Source organism: Petaurus breviceps, unplaced genomic scaffold, assembly GCF_028583685.1.
Source record: "Petaurus breviceps papuanus isolate PSGF00001 unplaced genomic scaffold, PetGlider_PUasm1.0 151, whole genome shotgun sequence".
In the NCBI taxonomy this organism is placed as follows: domain Eukaryota; kingdom Metazoa; phylum Chordata; class Mammalia; order Diprotodontia; family Petauridae; genus Petaurus; species Petaurus breviceps.
The window spans coordinates 19782268-19800058 of NW_027185712.1; the positions used below are offsets into that span (position 1 = coordinate 19782268).

At 39.9% G+C, this 17791-nt stretch overlaps 1 protein-coding gene across 2 annotated transcripts in view; it reads right to left on the reverse strand.

The window, feature by feature from the left end:
• Positions 1 to 17791, reverse strand: part of SLC12A7 (solute carrier family 12 member 7) — a 301892-nt gene that overhangs the window by 134506 nt on the left and 149595 nt on the right. Inside the window, exon 1 of one of the 2 annotated variants that reach the window (XM_069076364.1) lies at positions 5382 to 5777. The exons of the other annotated variant lie outside the window; for it this stretch is intronic. Coding sequence (XP_068932465.1) covers positions 5382 to 5568 — 187 coding nt within the window. The 5' untranslated portion in view covers positions 5569 to 5777. Of the gene's footprint in view, positions 1 to 5381; positions 5778 to 17791 lie in introns of those variants that run through there. 2 annotated transcript variants of the gene reach the window in all.

Sequence of the window (17791 nt, forward strand, 5' to 3'; positions counted from 1 at the left end):
TTGCCAAGGAAACTCTAAATGGGGTCAGTGTGGATGTGGCTGAAGCAATAACAACAAAAAAGCTGGAGTTCTGGGGCGGCCAGGTAACACTGAGAGTAAGAGCACCGGCTCCAGTGTCAGGACAACCTGGGGATCCAATCCGGGCCCCGACACTTAGCACCCACCCAGAAACACCTGGCTGTGTAACCTTGAGCAAGTTACTTAACCCCAATTGCTTAGGGGCAGCCAGGTGGCTCAGCGAGTAAGAGCACCGGCCCCATTGTCGGGATGACTTGGGGATCAAATCTGGGGGCAGATACTTAGCACCCACCCAGAAACACCTGGCTGTGTAACCTTGAGCAAGTTACTTAACCCCAATTGCTTATAAAAAAAAAAAAAAGCTGGAGTTCTTAACTTTGTATCCGTGAACTTTTTTTTTTATATTTTGATAAGTGTACTTCATTATAATTAGTTCCTTTCTTAATTTTGTGCATTTTAAGACACTTTTCTGAGAAGGTTCATAATGTCAAACTGCCAATGTGGTCCATGAAAAACAAAAAAAGTTAAAAGCCCCTAATTTAAGGAATCCCTGGAGTAATTTACTTCCCTTCAATGCTCCAGAGTGCTATAGTCTTCCTAGAACAAGCTGAGACTCCAAGGAAGTTGTAGGTTAAAAGATCTTTCTGTTCTCCCACTCCCAGTCCTGACCTGGTCTCTACTCACAATGAACTGACTGGCCCTGGGACTCTAAACCCACTCACAATTTACCCAAAATATTGAGAGTATGCTGGCAAGGTGTGCACCAAATGGCATCTGAGGATTCAATAAACAAGCTAAGTGGGTCTGGAGCTCTGTCTCTGTACCAGCAACATACAAAACAGCACATCCAAAATACCAATCAACAAATGCTGAAATTCTCCATTGCTACCCATCTTCCCAACAATGGTACCTTAGAAGCCAGACTCCCCTTTAACTACAAAGCATGTAAATTACAGAAATAACAAGACTTTCAGGGAAGAAAAATATATCTCCATAGACCTTCATTTCAGGACATCCAATCAATTCACACCAAACTATCATTCATTGCCTTTAAAATTTGTTTATCCTCTACACCAAATCAAAATACATCACATAGTATCAACTTATTCTAAGATTGAATAACAGAAAAGTTCATGTTCTCAGTTTGTTCCATGGCCAAACAAGGATTTTGAGTCCATAATAAAAATGAACACTTAAAAAAATAACAAAAATACCATTTATATAAAAAGGTAGCTTGTAATTTTCCATCCTCCGCAACACAATTAAATATATATATATATATATGTTGCATAAAGTCAAAGTTATCAAATATTTCACCAGAATTTGGGATTCCCAAGGGCAAGGTCTGCAACTACTCAGCTCAAGCAGCACAGAGCATTATTGTTTAAGCTAATAAATGTCCTAAAAAAACACTAAGCCATGGGAAAGAAAACCTGTTCATAGGCTCATAGACTAAGGGCTCAAAGGAATCTTGCTTGATGTTGTATAGTTGTATATAACTCCTCACAGGAGTAAATCCCACTCTTTTAAAGTTCCTAATAAGGACTAAGGACTGAAAAAAAAGGGCTGGAACCAGGGAACAAATATATTATTAAATACAAAATGGAAAATTTTAAAGACACCAGTGATGATTGTAATATATGAACTGGTGAAATGGAAATAAAGCACTGAATTTGGAGGCAGAATATGTAGGTTCAAACCTCGGCTACTACCTGTGTGACCCTTCTCTGAGCCTCAGTTTCCTCCTTTTCAAATTGAGGAAGTAATACTAAGTGACTGCAGGTCTCTCTTCCTGATGTTAAAAAAAAAATAATAATCATGGAACCAGTTAACTGGTTCAGGTTCTAAACCCCTGCTCCTTCAAACTCGGAATTGTATAATGCATGATTTATGAAAGCCCCCAAGGCAACTCTCCAACTTTATATCAAAGAAATTTTCTGATTTTCTAGAAATATCAAACAATAATGACAGCAAATGAATCACTTTTCTTCTCAATAAGTACACTGCAAAGGCATTATTATGTAGGATCCTAAGGGTTGTTAAATAGCCAAAATAGAAAATTAAAATGTTTTTATCATAGCAAAAGGCAATTCAAATCACAAGAACATTTATTTTGTCTAATTTGTACCGAAGGATATCATATTAGAATAACATGCTCCTTTGCTGTCAAGAACTTAATGTAATAGGTGAGAAAAGGAATAAATCTGATAAAAGGTACAAGAAAGTGAGATTAGGTTTCTTTGCCCTTGAGGCATTCTTTAAGAAATTTGTAAAGGCAGAGATCACTTTCAGCTGGGGGTGGGAGGAAGGAGAAGAATCTGGGAAAGCTTAATAGAAATGTCCTTGGAAGTGTTTTGAAGAAAGACAAGACTTCCAATAGGTGGAAATGGGATGGGAGTATATTCTAAGTAAGAGATAGCCTGTGTGACTGCACAGAGCCTAGAGAGGACAGAAAGAATGGAAAATAGCAAATATGACTATGATGATTCTTAAATTCCAGACTCAAGAGTTTGCATCTTATCCTATCAGTGATGGGGAATCACTGAAGGTTTTCATATCCGGGCAACTGTAATCACATCTTTGCCACAGGAAGATTATATTGGTAGCAAGGAAGGATGGATTAAGAGGAGAGAAAATAGAGACTGGGAGTCTCTTAATTTTTCCCTATACAATTTTAATGAATGCCTGAGTTGGGGGGGAGAGGGGAATGTGGTAGTGTGAACAGAGTGGGTGCAATGGATGAAAGATAGTAGAGAAAAAAATCACAAGACAGACACCCAATATGTTTGAGGAAAAAATGGTACTGTGACCCACAGGCTTAAATCCTGGATGACTAAGCAGGTGTAGAACATTTGGGAGGGCATGATAAAAGATGGAAAACTGAGTTCATTTTGGACATACTGAATTTAAGCTATAGGCAGAATAAACCAGCAGACATGTCCAACAGGCAGTTGGAAATGTAGTACTACAACTCTGTGCTAAAAATACATTTGGGAATTATCCAGAAAAGAGTGATAATCAGCCCCCCCACCCCAAATAACCAAAGCTAAGTAAGTAATAACTAAGGGACAGAAGCATACAGGATAGAAAAGGTCAAAGGACAAAGCCTTGTAATGATATTTTTCACATCAAATGATGGCAATGTCTCAAGACATAATATGTGACTGAAAACCTTGCTATATAGACTACTGACATCATTAATTGACTGAAAATTAAAAGGGACCTTAGATTTTCTAATTCAACTGTATTTTTTCATAGTTAATAATAATAAACTAATATTTAAATAGTGCTTTGCAGTTTTCTATGGAGCTTTACATGTATTTCTCATTTTAGCCTCACAATTACATTGGTAATTAGGTGCTATTCTTATTCCCAATTGACAACTGAGGAAACTAATGGAGAGAAAGGTCAAGTGATTTGTCCACGGTTACACATATAATACAAGTTGAGCACTCTATCCATTTTATACAAGAGGTTGAATGACTTGACAAAGTTATGCTACACAGGTAGCATAACTAGATTTGAACCCAGGTCCTTTTGACTAAATGGAGTATTTTCTCCTTTGGCTGACAATATGGGGAGTTGAAACACTTGGGGGAAAAAAGTTCAGATTCCCCAGCTGGAATCTCCTTACACTGGTCTTTACAAAAATATGGAAGTTCCTTAGCAGAAAACAAAAGCAAAACTTAAGTGTTTTGCAGAGTGGTCAAAGTATTCCGAGAAGAAACACAGAGACAAAGGGAAATGGAATCTCCTAACTTTTGGCTCATATGCTGATGAAAAACTATGTAAATATCACCTATCTTCTGATAAATTAAAAATACCTCCACCAAGTGACTCCATCATTTACTCAAAAATCTCAGGTCCTGTTTGCCTACCCTTATTCTTGCACTTTGCTGCATTTTTTAAAGCTATAAAACACATCCTTCTCTGAAGGTTCTGTTTGATCCTCTTGGGTATATGAAAATGTTCTTTCCTATAGTTAAGTCATTTAAGAAGCAGGTAAAGGAAAAGGGATCTAGCCTAGAACTAACAAGGAGAAAAATGAAAGGGCTTTAGGAAGAAAGGGATGTGGCATGGGAATGGAGAGATTCAAGAGAGAAAAAAGAACCAAGACTTTATCTAAAGGGGAAAAGCTCAACAAAATTGGTTAGGATACTGGATTTGGAGTCAAGTGACTTGGCTTCATATCCCATCTCTGCCACTTAAAATTGTGTGACAGAGGACAAATAATTTGACCTCTCTGGTCCTCAGTAGTGGACCAGCCCAACTTTAAGGTCCCTTATATCTCTGTCTTCCACCAGATCCCAAATCTCATAGGGCTGTGAAAACTGTTAGGAAACTTGCCAATTCACCCTTCTTACTACCAGTTAGATAAACTTCTTTGCTTTCCTGGGCATAGTTTTTCGCATCTGTAAAAAACAGCCTCTAAGGTCCCTTCCAGGTCCAGTCAGAAGATTCTGTGATATCCATACAAGTGATGTTAATCACTGTCCCAAACTCCATAAATCGTCTAAGTAGAAGATCCAGTAGCAAAAAAGAGATAGGTGAAAACTTGAAATGGAGGGGAGGGTGGTACTGGAAGAAAACAAAAACACAGATGCTAGGAGTCAAGGCCAAGATACTTCCTAGGAAGGGCAGGAAGTGGGGATATAGGCATGCTTTCTCAGTTGCAAGTAAATCCCATCCTTCCTTTTTCCACCTGATACCAGTCAAGGTCGCATGATGTGGAAAATTAGTTGAGAAGCAAATGACTCTTTGCACCCTATTTTCCATGCTAAGTGCCCAACAACCTCCCTCCCCATCATATCGCCACTTATAGGGTAACTTAACCCCATACCCAAAGCACCAACCACACTGAACAAAGGGGGAGGGGGCTTCCCACCCTGACACTTCTTTTTGCTCCTCTGGACCCCTTCCCGCACCTCCTGGCTTCTCATTGTGCCCCAGCTCCGGTATCTCAGGGGCTCTCAACCCAGGCCTGATATTCCAAGTCCCCAAGGACAACGGTACGGCTCTCCCGTCCCAACCCCCACCATCCCTTTAGTTCTCCGTCTCCCACCCTGGGCCGCCAGAAACAAAGCCCCAAATGACCCAAAGGAAGCCGGTCAGCGACAAAGCCCGCCAAGTCTCGGGGACGACAACCCGAGCCCCGGGGCACGGCAGCGCCGGCTCTTCCGTCTTTGTCCCGGCTCAGGTACACACTCTGTCTCCAGTCTCCTCCCTCCGCACCGCCCCATCCCGGGCCAGGAACTTGGAAATCAGTTCACCTCTTGCCGGGCTGGGGCCGCGGGGCTGCCGTGCCGTGGAGGGAGGTGCTCGGCGAGGCGTCCCACTCGGACGTCCCCTCCTCTCTTACTCACCCAGGCTCCCAGAGCTGCATTCTCGGGGCCCCTGGCTAGGTGCCGGCTGGACCTGCGGGGAAACCTCCGGGTCCGGGGACGACAGCGGCTGCCGCTCTTGCTCGTCCCCCGGTGCCCCGGGATCCCCGGAGCCGTCCGCGGTGTCTCCCTGCGCCTCCACGGGCACCACGGTGAAGTTCGTGGGCATCGTGCCCCCGGCGACGCTGCCCCTCCGCTTCCTTGTCCGCTCGGGCTTCGGAGGTGCGCGCCGGCGACCAGGGGGATGTGTCCGAGCTCGGTCCCTGGAGCCGTTCCCGCCGCCGCCGCGCTGCTGTTCCCGCAGCCTCCTCCGGGGCAGGAGTAAGAGTTGGGCTCCCTTAGCTACAGGCTCTCACGTGAGGGCCATTTCCTTATTTGGGGGGGATGGGCGGGGGCGGGGGCTGGGTGGCGCTGGCAGCCCCCGCCACCTCCCTTCCCGCGTGCCGGCCCTCCCTCCAATCTAGTCCCACATGACATCACCTGCCAGCAGCAAGTGGCTGCTGTCGAGTTTTTTCCAGCTTTCCCTTGCGGCCGGGCACCTCCCACTTGATTTATAAAGAGGAAAGTTCGTTGTGGGAGGACGCGCAGGGACTTGGAGGAGGAAGGGAGAAAGCCTAGACGGATGGGGGAGGAAAGGCAGGTCCTCTTCCACGCAGGTGGATAGTACCACCAGCTTTGTTCCTGCCCTCGTATAAAGAAGGGTCGTCTTCTGGACCCTAGCCGCTGTCTAAACAGTAACTTCCGCCGTCTTTTCATTTTGGCATTTTTAGGGCTTGTTCTTTCATTCAACAAGCAGTTAAGGGTTCACCACGTGCATTCCTAGCTTCAAGGCTCAGCAACAGCCCCACCTTTCGCAAGAAGTCCTCAATATTAGGGTCTCTGCTCCCTGTAATAGCATGCTGCCTTGCCCATCAGAGCGCGAGCTCCATGAGAGCAAGAATTATTTTTCTGCCTGTCTTTGTATCCCCAAAGTTTAGCACAGTGTCTGGCGCATCAGATGCCTAATAGATGGTGAGAAGGAAATGACAAACCACTCCAGTATCTTTGCCAAAAAACCCCAAATGGGATCACCAAGTGTCTGAAACGACTGAACAATAAAAATAAATGCTGGTTGATTAGGGACTGGGTATACAAAGACAAAACAAACAAACGAAAAAACCAGTCCTCTGACTTTGGGATTCAAGCAAAGTTGGAGTCATGGCTGAGGAAAGAAGATAATATACTGGCTTTCTGTGCCTAGCCAAATAAATCAGCCACCGAACTCTTACTAATTTTTGTGAAGAGAGGTGAGGAATATAAGAAAGGAAATCTAGAAGCAGAAGGATAATCAGTTCATTAGATTAGATTATCTAGTCCATTCCACTCATTTTACAAATCCTTCAAGGCTCACTTGTTCCACCCATCCATCCCAAACCTACACAATCAATCTCAAAGCAGCAACGCCAACATCCAACACTTCTGTAATAAGCACTCAAAGTATAAATACTCAAAACAAAGTTCTTGTTTTGCAAGAAGACTGGCTTATCCACTTTAAAGTAAAGTTTTGGTCTTTTCCCCATAATGCTGTTTGTAACCCCGTGTAACAGGAATAAGACCAATGTGCTATGCTATCATGATAATTAGTATATACTTTTTATGTGTACATGCTGCCCCTAATAAAATGTAAACTCCTTGAGAGGAAAGAACTATTTCATTTTTGTTTCATTTATTTTCATTTTCATTTCCCCAGTATCCAGCGGAGGGTAAGCATGGAGTATGCTGGTAAATGCTTTGTAGGCCAACTGATTGATAAACCCTCAAAGGAAAATCTGATTGAGGACAGAGGTTATTTTCTGAGCTATACTCAGAATGCCCAGTGGTATGTAAGTTCCTTGAGGACAGAAAGAATTTCATTTTTTGCTGAGGCCTCCCTTTGAAAGGTTGCCCTGAGGTGTAGTAGATAGTGTTGGACTTGGAATCAGAAAGATTGGGTTTCCAAATCATCCTCAGACACTTAAATTTCTGTGTGACCCTAAGAAAGTCACTGAACCTCTTTGTGCCTCGGGTTTCCTTTTCTGCAAAATGAGAATGCTGGACTGGATAACCTCTATGATTCTTCCAGCTCTGTGATTCAATGATCTATCATGCCTGCATAGTTAAGTACTTGTTGAAAAAAAAAAAAAAGATAATTTTTCTCAGCAACTCCACTCTCTCTCCCAAAGCTTTTCTGTTCTTGCATTGCCCCAACTCTTTTCAAATTCCATCTCCTGAGGATGTCCAGGCTACTCAACTTATGCTCCCTCCTCACTTTTCTTCAGGGGAAGCATAGCCACTCTATAGGCATTCTTCTGACATGGACCTTATTATACCTCTTTTCTTCCTAATTCACTCAGTTAAGAAGACTAGTCCACAAACCCTGCCCATCTCTGAATCTTCTGAGCAGTGGGAGTAGTCTTGGCAGCATGGCCATTTGGCAGAGGCTAGAGCTCCCTATGTCCCCAGAAGGATCTGTGCCCAGCATCACTCGACCTTTCTGGTTAAGCTCCCAAAACCCTTTGTTGACTTTCCCTCAGAGTGCACACAAGGCTTTTTCTGCCCACCAGCCATCTAAATGGAGCATACAGTTTGGAATTTGAAGCAGCCAGAGCCTTTGTGCTGCAAATAAGTCTTTCTGGTTCTGGTATGATTCCACTGTACTCAATCTTTGCCTCATTTTATTTCCTTCTTTATAAGGCAGATTTGGGGGTCATCAGAGGGGTCTAGAAGCAGTTACCCAGGTTTCTGGAGGATTTGTTCTTCTAGATGGGGGACTAGGGCAAAAGCAGTGGAGAGAGACAGTGAAAAGGGCTTCTTAGGGCTGGATAATAGAGATGAGGGCTTTGTACAAGTGAGTATGTGATTGTCTCATCATAATCAGAAACCTATACTTTACAATGCTTGCTTTTAGAAACACAGGATTAAAGGATGTTTTTTACTGTTTACCCTACCGTTTAGAGCTTCAAGGGGGTATCCCCTGGAGCCGGGCAGTATTTGTTTATCTTTATCTGGGGAACTCCTCTTTTCCCACATTTCTGGATTCAGGAATTTAGAGCAGGAAAGGGGCAGAAACTTCCTTGTAATCCTGGTAGATTTCCGTTCCTGCTACTTCAGCTGGCTCAGGGTTTTCCACTGAGGGGGTTCAGCAAGCAAGAAGGATCTCTCACCGATCTTTGTTAGATAAGAACTTCCACCTCCAAACGTTGTAGTTGTTTAACCATTTCAGTCAGGCCCCATCTGACATTTTCTTGGCAAAGATATTGGAGTAGTTTCTTTTTGTTTAGTCATTTTCAGTCATGTGCAACTCTTTGTGATCCCCAATGGGATTTTCTTTTTTGTTTGTTTGCTTGGTTTTTTTCCTTTTTTGGATGGGGAAAGGCAGAGCAATTGGGGTTAAGTGACTTGCTCAAGGTCATACTGCTAGTAAGTGTTAACTGTCTGACGCTGAATTTGAACTCAGGTCTTCCTGACTTCAGGCCCCAGCTCTCTATTCACTGTACCACCTAGCTGCTACGGTAACCACCTCCAAATACCATTAGCCTATACCGAAAAAATGATTCCCCCATTTTGTCACTTGGAAGATCCAGAAGAGATCATACTTTATGTTGGAACACTCTTTAGTAATCAAAAGACAAAAGAAAAAATTGATCATCTGGCATCCAATCAATCAGCATTTATTGAGTACCTTTTCTATGCCACACACCTTTAGAAGAAACAGCACTGAGCATGGGATGAAGACAATCCAGCACACCCCAGGGCAAGAATTGCCATCTGCCCTTCCCCTTTTTATAGAAATGACCACAAATGTCATATTTAATCACCCATAAATGTTGTTTCTCCCTGAGGGGGAAGGTAAAAGCCAAAGGTAAATCATGCCTCAGGGCATGCCAAGAAGCTGAGGCACACCCAGTCACACAGTCTATGCAGAACTATGATCATCAAAGTAATCATAACAATTACTCATATTTCTATAGTACTCTAAGTGGTTTTTTTTTCATAACACTGTGAAATAAAGAGTATAATTGTCTCCCTTGGATAGAAAAGGAAACTGAGGCTAAAAGAAAAAAATGAGCCTCAATTTCCTTGGCTGTAACATAGAGTTAATAACACTTGCAGGTTACTGTGAGTAAAGCACTTTGTCAACCATAAAATACTATAGAAATAAGAGTTATTATTATCATCATCAGAGGTCTTTAAGGAAATTGTTTTAAGGATTAGGAAAGAATCTTATAGTTAACATAGCAAATTTTATAAATGGTATTAATAAAATCTAAATTTCCTATAGAAACAATATTATAATAGTGGACTACATTACTAACTAAAGACCTTATGCCCAACTTTTTATAGAAATGATCACAAATACTATATCTCAATCATAAATGTTGTATCTGGGTATGCTGTATTAAAGAGCTTTTTAAAGTTTATAGAAATCAATTAAACAACAAAGTAATCAATCATAGAGATTTAATTTACATAAGGTCGCCAAAGAGCCAAAACCTGAAAAAATTTTCTAATTCTCTAGTCACTGTTCTTCCTATGCTGGACTGCCCCTATAAAAAGATAAGATCAAGGCAGGAATTCACCAAAACCCACATAAGGAACTTTGTGATCTCTTTAAGTTTACTCTGTTGGATTGTACTTCAAGCGCAGGATTATAGAATGTCAAGAGCGAAACCCAGCTTCCCTGTGCTGTCTACCTGCTTGAGGCCTTCCTCCTTCTCCCTATGATCTTGAAAATAAATTAAATTTGTGTGATTGGTCACTGTATTGGTTACTGTTTAATGCTTCATATCTGCTTTAGAAGGTAATGTATTGTATACAGAGGACAAATCTCATGCCCACAGGGATAAACTGACTTACCCAAGGTCACATAAAAGATAAATTTAACAGATAGGACTTATCTCTCCCTGCCACTGTTGACTGTCAACTTTTCTACAATTCTCCTTAATGATTATAATCACTTTACTTACAAATAGCTTATAAAGTCTTAATTTATGCTCTGGTAACCTTGCACACTTTATTTAGAGACAATAATAAAGCAAAATGCTAAACCTCTATTCCCATACTGCTGTTGGGTAAGATGAAACATTTTTCCTCTCATATCATCATGTAAACTGTCATCCAAATTAGCAATTTTCCACTGTCCTAATAAAGAAACTGGCTATTGCAAAACCCCAAGGCTATATTATTGGCAAAAACTTAGAAATACTAGTATATCAAATTTTCTAAATTATTTAGAAATCCTAGCTACATGCCAGGTAAAGACCCACAGGTTAAAAAAAAGTTCATAAGTAATTATATTCATTCAAAAGTATCATGGCTATCAATGGAAATAATTGCAATAGTTTCATGATTGTAAGGGTTGTTTTTCTGAAGAAATGCTGAATCTAATTCATCTTTTGAGCTAAAGAGGAGCAGGCCATAGTGGACAGCTGCTATTGTCCAATATAAAAGTGACCACTGCACAACCAAGAGAATTTCCAGTGTTATTCAGATCTAAAAGAAAAAAAAACCTCTGCTGGGAATCAGGAGACATATATTCCAGCTCTGTCATTCCCTCCCTAAGACATGTGGCCTTGAATAATTCATCCACCTTTTCTATGACTCAGTTTCCTCATCCATAAAATGGAAATAATAATGCAGGTGGTCTTTGCTAATATTTATAATATTAACTGGCCTTCATATAGTGCTTTACGGTTTCAAAGTGTTTTGAATATGTTATTGCCTCTGACCTCATGTTAGGTACAACAGTCTTGGGAGACTATGGCAGCCAGGGAATCAGCCAAGTTCTTCCTCCATCACTTACTGGCAGTATCACTCTGGGCAATTTACTTACATCTTCCTGAGCCTCTGTTTCTCAAAACTGAGACAATAATATTTGAATGACCTGCCATGAAAAAAGACCTTTGTTAGTTGTAAAGAGCTATATAGACTGTATATGTGAGTTATTATTATTTGTTCTGTTTGGACAACTCTGAATAAGGACAGGCAGGGAGAGATAAGTCCTATCTGTTAAATTTATCATTTATGTGACCTTGGGTAAGTCAATTTATCCCTGTGGGCATGAGATTTGTCCTCTGTATACAATATATTACCTTCTAAAGCACAGGGAAGCTGGGTTTTGCTCTTGACATTCTATAATCCTGTGCTTGAAGTACAGTCCAACAGAATAAACTTAAGAGATCACAAAGTTCCTTATGTGGGTTTTGGTGAATTCCTGCCTTGATCTTATCTTTTTATAGGGACCTGGGTTTGAGTACCAGCTTTTCCACTTACTTTCTCTATAATTTTGCACTTTATTTATTGGATCTTCAAATTGCTATCTAGAAAGTAGGGGGGATAATATTACATATTAAATATTATAATAATATTGCCATTGTGGAAATTGTGAAAAGTGTTAAATATTAGGCTGGGGATTCAATTCTTTATATTTTTCCTACTGAATGGTTATGTCAGTGTTTTATTCATGTCAATGTGGCAGCCATGTGAAAGATGGATTAATGGAGGCATAGCATGGAAGCAAGTGGGCCAATTAAGAAGGTCTGGCACGAATTCAGGTGAGATGTTATGTGGTCCTAACATGGGGAGAGATTGTTTGAATGGAGAAGAGTGAATACATTCTAGAGATGATTTGAAAATAGAATCAACAGGACTTAGCAACTGGTTGGACATGATAAAGATGTATTTATGGAACATGGTCTAAATAAATAATGTGGAGCTGTGAGTTGGTTCAGAAGGTCTGGAAAACAATTTGGAATTATTCAAAAAAGAGTTGCTAGGTTTTTTTCATGTTCTGTGACCTATTGACAGCAAGTAAAACTACATATGTATAATAATGCTCATAGGGGGCAGCTAGGTGGTGCAGTGAATAGAGCACCAGCCCTAGAGTCAGGAGGACCTGAGTTCAAATCTGGCCTCAGACACCTTAACACAAAAACTAGCTGTGTGACCTTGGGCAAGTCACTTAACCCCAATTGCCCTCCCCAAAAAAAGGCAAAAAAAATAATGCTCACAGAAACAAAAAGTTGAAAACAAAATTTTTGTCCATCAATTAAGAAAGGACTAAACATAGTTATGTGTGAATGAAAGACATTACTATTCTATGAGGAATGACTAATATTCATTCAGAGAAACCTGGGAAGCTTTATATGAGATGATGGAGAGAGAAGAAAACAGAGCCAAAAGCACAATATATACATTAATTATTATAATGAAGTGTACTGAAAAGAGTGGTGGATTTGGAGTCAGAGGACCTGAATTCAAATCCTATCTACCACTTACTATCTAGATATCCCAGAGCAAATCACTTAACCTGAGTCTCAGTTTCCTCATCCATAAAATGACAGAGTTTAATTAGATGATCTCTAAAGGCACTTCCAGCTACAAATCTATAATCCTGTGTAAACAAAATGAACATAGAGCCATAAGAAAATTCTGGTCAATTTTCAATGATCATTGTTTGTGCCAAATTGTCAAAGTTAAAGAACATATATCCCTCCACTGTTAATAATCAGTAACCAAAATCTTTGATTGGGAAGTACCTGTTGTGTAGAAGCAAACTATCTCAATAATTTTACTATTACTTCTCAATAAAGAAATGAAACATTTGGAGAAATATATTGACTTGCATAAAGTGACACAGAATTGAAAAAAGGAGATCCAGAAAAACCCCACTCTAATATAAGCAATGATTTCAGCAATGTCAAAAATGAAATCAATACTGATAGACAACAAAACCCATCAAATGCAAAAAAGCAAAGTAGAAGGACATACTTCTCATTAATTTGTTTAGAGGTCTCTACTTGGGTAAGCTAGGAGTCCTTCCTTGAGAAGTATCTACCCTGCCCAAACAAAGGTATCAATCAATTCAAATAAATGAATAATTAGTAATCCCTAAACACAAACAATTAAATCCCTTAATCACTAATACTTTTAATCTATTCTTTTTTTTCCCTTTTATGAGTTTAAAGATGACTTTTAATCCTCTTTTATCTACTTACTTTGATAACTCTCTGGTAAACAGCTGCCCAGCTGTTGCAGTTAAAATCCCTGTAGTTTCTTTCCTTCACAGTGGTGGTCAGATAGCCATGCCCTGTCTGCCCACAATAGAATTAATTCCCCAGAGATTTTAGCCCCCTTCCCTTCCTAACTCTACTTCTCCTTTATACATGATTTGGTAGAAACTGGAAGAGAGAGAAGATTACAGTAATAATGTGCATTAGCACAGGGATGAGTCTGTCAGAAGAATTCTCAAAAGGAGTTTCTCCCCACTCCCAGCAGGCATTGCCTTGAAAGGATGATTCCCTCAATGACCTCTAAAGTTCCAGTTAGCTCTGAATTCTGTGACTCATACCTCAGAATCTTAGGGGAAAGGGTAAAGGGATCTTTGCTAAGATTTCTGCTCATATAGGAAAGAAAAAAGAAGGGATGAAGCCATGAGATGGGGAAGGAAAGGGAAGATGGGATATGCAGGACTAGAAGAAATCTTTCCAGGATGCATCCAAGGAATGGAGCTTTCTAATAAATACAGCCTAGCCAACCCCAGTTTTTTTCCCTCCAAAAAGGTCAAGAGGTGTCACATTTGGGAAAGTTAGGTGGGATTTGGAGGTCTAGCCATACCTATGAGTTCATTAATGTAGGGAACTCCCAGTGTGGAAAATCATTCCACCAATACAGATTTGCAACTGTCCTATAATTTCATCTTAGAGAATAACCAGCTAACTGTGGAAGATACAGAAATATTTTAGACTTTATTTGATAAGGAGACAAGACAAATGCAGAAAAAGTTGAATAAAAATACAACAGTTCAATACAATAGAAAATGATGTCACAAAGTAGCTCCAGTGATTAGCTATTGAATTATTTATACAGAAAATTGCTTCAGGAACTCTGAAAAGAAAGAAATCTGTCACTTCAGGGTGAGATAAACTTGAAAGACCAGGATTTAAGCCAGGTGTTCACGAAAGAGTGACACTTGGATACTTGGACAGATAGAAAGGAATGGAGGAGGGGGGGGAAGCATTTCAAGCATATGGGTAACAGAATACTGGAATAATAAAAATATTAATAATAAATAATTTGATATTATTAATAATAATTTATCATAAATAATAATTTAAATAAAATAATAAATTAAAAAGAAAGAAAAAGAAAAACAGGAATAATAAAAAATGATAATAGCTTACATTCATAAAGTGCTTTACTGCTTAACAATTTTTTTTTTACTTATATTATCTGAGTAGATCAGTGTGCTGAGAGTTAGAAGGGTCTTGGGGAAAAAGAGTAAATGGCAAGAGAGAAGGCTGAAAAGGAAGAAGAGTAGAGCAAGAATGTGAAGAGCTTTAAATATCAGATCAAGGATTTAACAGTAAATTATAAACTCCTTGAGGGCAAGAACCAATTTTCTTCCCTACCTTCACCCCTCCCCTCATCCTTGTATCCCTAGTATTAGGGCTTAATAAATGTTGAATTGATTTGGCTATATTGTCTAAGTCAGTGGTTTCCATATTATTTTGATTATATATTACTCCTATCAGTAAAAAATTTGTGAGCATGCTCCCCAAATATGTGTGTGTATATATATATATATTTACTTATTTATAAGTTATATATGTACTTCTATGCCAATGATTGTATACATCATAAAACATGCAAAAATGTAAAATAATAAGATAGATATAATATTCCATCCTAGTGACAATAGGAATCCATTTGAATTTACTGAGTAAGGAAAAGACACGGCAAGACCTGCCAGCAATGCTCAAACCATGCGACTACTGCTCTTAGGCAATGTGGGACTCTTGAAGGTTTCTGAGCAGCCAGAAAGATATGATCAAAGTATGGTTTTAGATTTTGGGAAGATTAGTCTATGAATAACATGCAAAATCTTTAGAAGAAAACTGGCTGAGACACTATTATTATAGTTTTAAACATAAAAAGATAAGAGCTTTAACTAGGGAATGGAAATAGGGGACATGTAAGAGATGGAGAAGGAAGTCATTTCCATTGGTGATTTATTGTATTTTAGGGACAAGGGATATGAAGAACTAAATTATAATATAATTTTTGAGTCTGGATGACTTGTATGCCTAGTCCATAGCCAAGACTGTACTCAACTTCACTAGAAATGGTCAAAACTTACACAACACTGGCATTGTCCTCTGGAAACTCCAAAATCACAAACAAGAATAGGGTAGGATTTCGTGGAAAAGAGTCCTCACATACTTCACAAAAAAAGAAAAAGACTTGATTTTGAATCCCTTTTCTGCCACTTACTACCTCTGTATGTCCTTGGGCAAATGATTTAACCTCTCTGGGGCTCAGTGTCTTCATCTGTAAAAGGAAGGGGTTTTACTTGGTCTCTTCCATCTCTAAATCTATGATTCTATCACTCAGAGAATGATGGTACATGAAATAGAAATAACAAGTCAGTTGTGAGGAATTGGCCATGATTTCAGTTTTAAACCTAGAAAGTCAGAAGTACAGGTGGGGGTGGGAGGGAGACAGAGACAGACAGACAGAGAAATTGAACCTTTGCAAACATTCACATTTTAGGGGAAAAGAAAAGGAGTTGGTAAAATTTCCCATTCACCTGGCCATTTGCTACTCAGCATTCTGCAGCAGCCCCACCCTCTAAATAGAATCTCAGATATCCACTCCACTGGGGCAGATTTGCAAGACAACAAGGATAATAGCTGCACAGGTAAGGGTGCATGAATGGATAGTGATCTTCAATGCTAAAGGGAATAATCCACACAGTTAAAATAATAGGTAACAGCAGAGTAAGGTGACTTTCTAGGGTGAAATGTTAGTAGAAATGCCTGGGAGTAAGGGGATGTAGAAGGGCTGAGAACAAGACATTAAGGAGATGTGAGGAAACCCCGGCAAGTTTACAAGTTAGAAAAGGGATAAATGAGACACAACTAGAGGGTGGAGAAGGGTTTTGTTTATTCTTTTGAACTTGTGCACAAATTTGAAGGCAGAGAAGAATGAGACTGTGGGGAGAGAGAAACATTGAAAATGCTGGAGAAAGGAGATAATTAGAAGGGCTTCAAGGTCTAGGAGGAAGCTCCTTTGAGTACAGTTTACCCGGGAAATCCCTAATCAATCAACTTTATAATAAAGTAGAGGAGAGTTTAGCCTTGAAGAAGAGGAGGCATGTCTATTTCTGGGATATAGTAGGGGTGTGCTGGAGCCAACTCAAACCTAGCTTTCCAAGCTAATTATAAAATTTTCAGTGTGAGCATTTACACCTGGGAAATCAGCAAATGTTACAAATCAGGACTTGATTTATTGTCTTATTGACTGTCTAGTCTTAAGAAAATGACAGAGAAAATGTCAATAATGCAGCTTAAACCTAAAAGTATATTGTATGTACATTTTTCCCCTAGAAAGCCAGTCATTAATCACTTACGAGAACACTGTTGGATGTAGAGGCAAAGAAGAGGGCATATGTGTGTGGGATAAAGATATTTAGAAATGGAGGGAGTAGACTGTTGTAACTGACTGGTTTTCACTGCTCAGTTAAGTAAGGAAGGTAGGGAGATCTTTTGCTAAATATGAAAGATGATAGCAGATTTGGTATAGATCTGGAACAGCCAGCCATTGGAAGCAGTGCACTATGGGACTAATAAGAGGTGAATAATGGGCATTGCTAAGAAGCTATGAGAGGCCAGATGAAATCAGTGGACATCAATTTGTAGTGGATCAAATCAACACAGTTCTCTAGCTTTTTTCAGCAGGGAAGAAAGGAAGGAAGGAAGGAAAAAGGAAGGAAGGAAGGAAGGAAGGAAGGAAGGAAGGAAGGAAGGAAGGAAGGAAGGAAGGAAGGAAGGAAGGGAGGGAGGGAGAGAGAGAGAGAGAGAGAGAGAGAGAGAGAGAGAGAGAGAGAAACAAAGAAACAAAGGAAAAAAGAAAGAAACTCTCCCAGACACTAGGGAGTCCTTGGGGACAAGCCAAAAGGAAATTCAAGGAGGTTGAGAGTCCAGGGTGTTAGTGAGATCAATATTGGTTTTCACTGGGAGGAGGAAGCTAAGGGAAGAGTGGGAGATTGGAAATTATAAACCTGAAGGTCATTTAAGGTTGTAAACTCTGCAAAGGAAGGCCTAAAGCCTAGAAGGAACATAGAGCCTGAATATGTCATAGAGATATCAAACAGACCTAATTCAAAATTAGGATTAGGCCTAGCAGAATCAGGCTTGTTGTTTTAATTTATGAATGATTCAGTCATGGAGGCAACACCCATAGCTTATAAAGTCACAGAATTGCCAAAATACCGAAGGATGTCACTTTAAAGTGGAGGTAATAGGGCATGGTGGACAGAGAGAGCATTAGATTAGAAATCAGCCCATAATTTTTATTTTCCACTGTGCAATCTA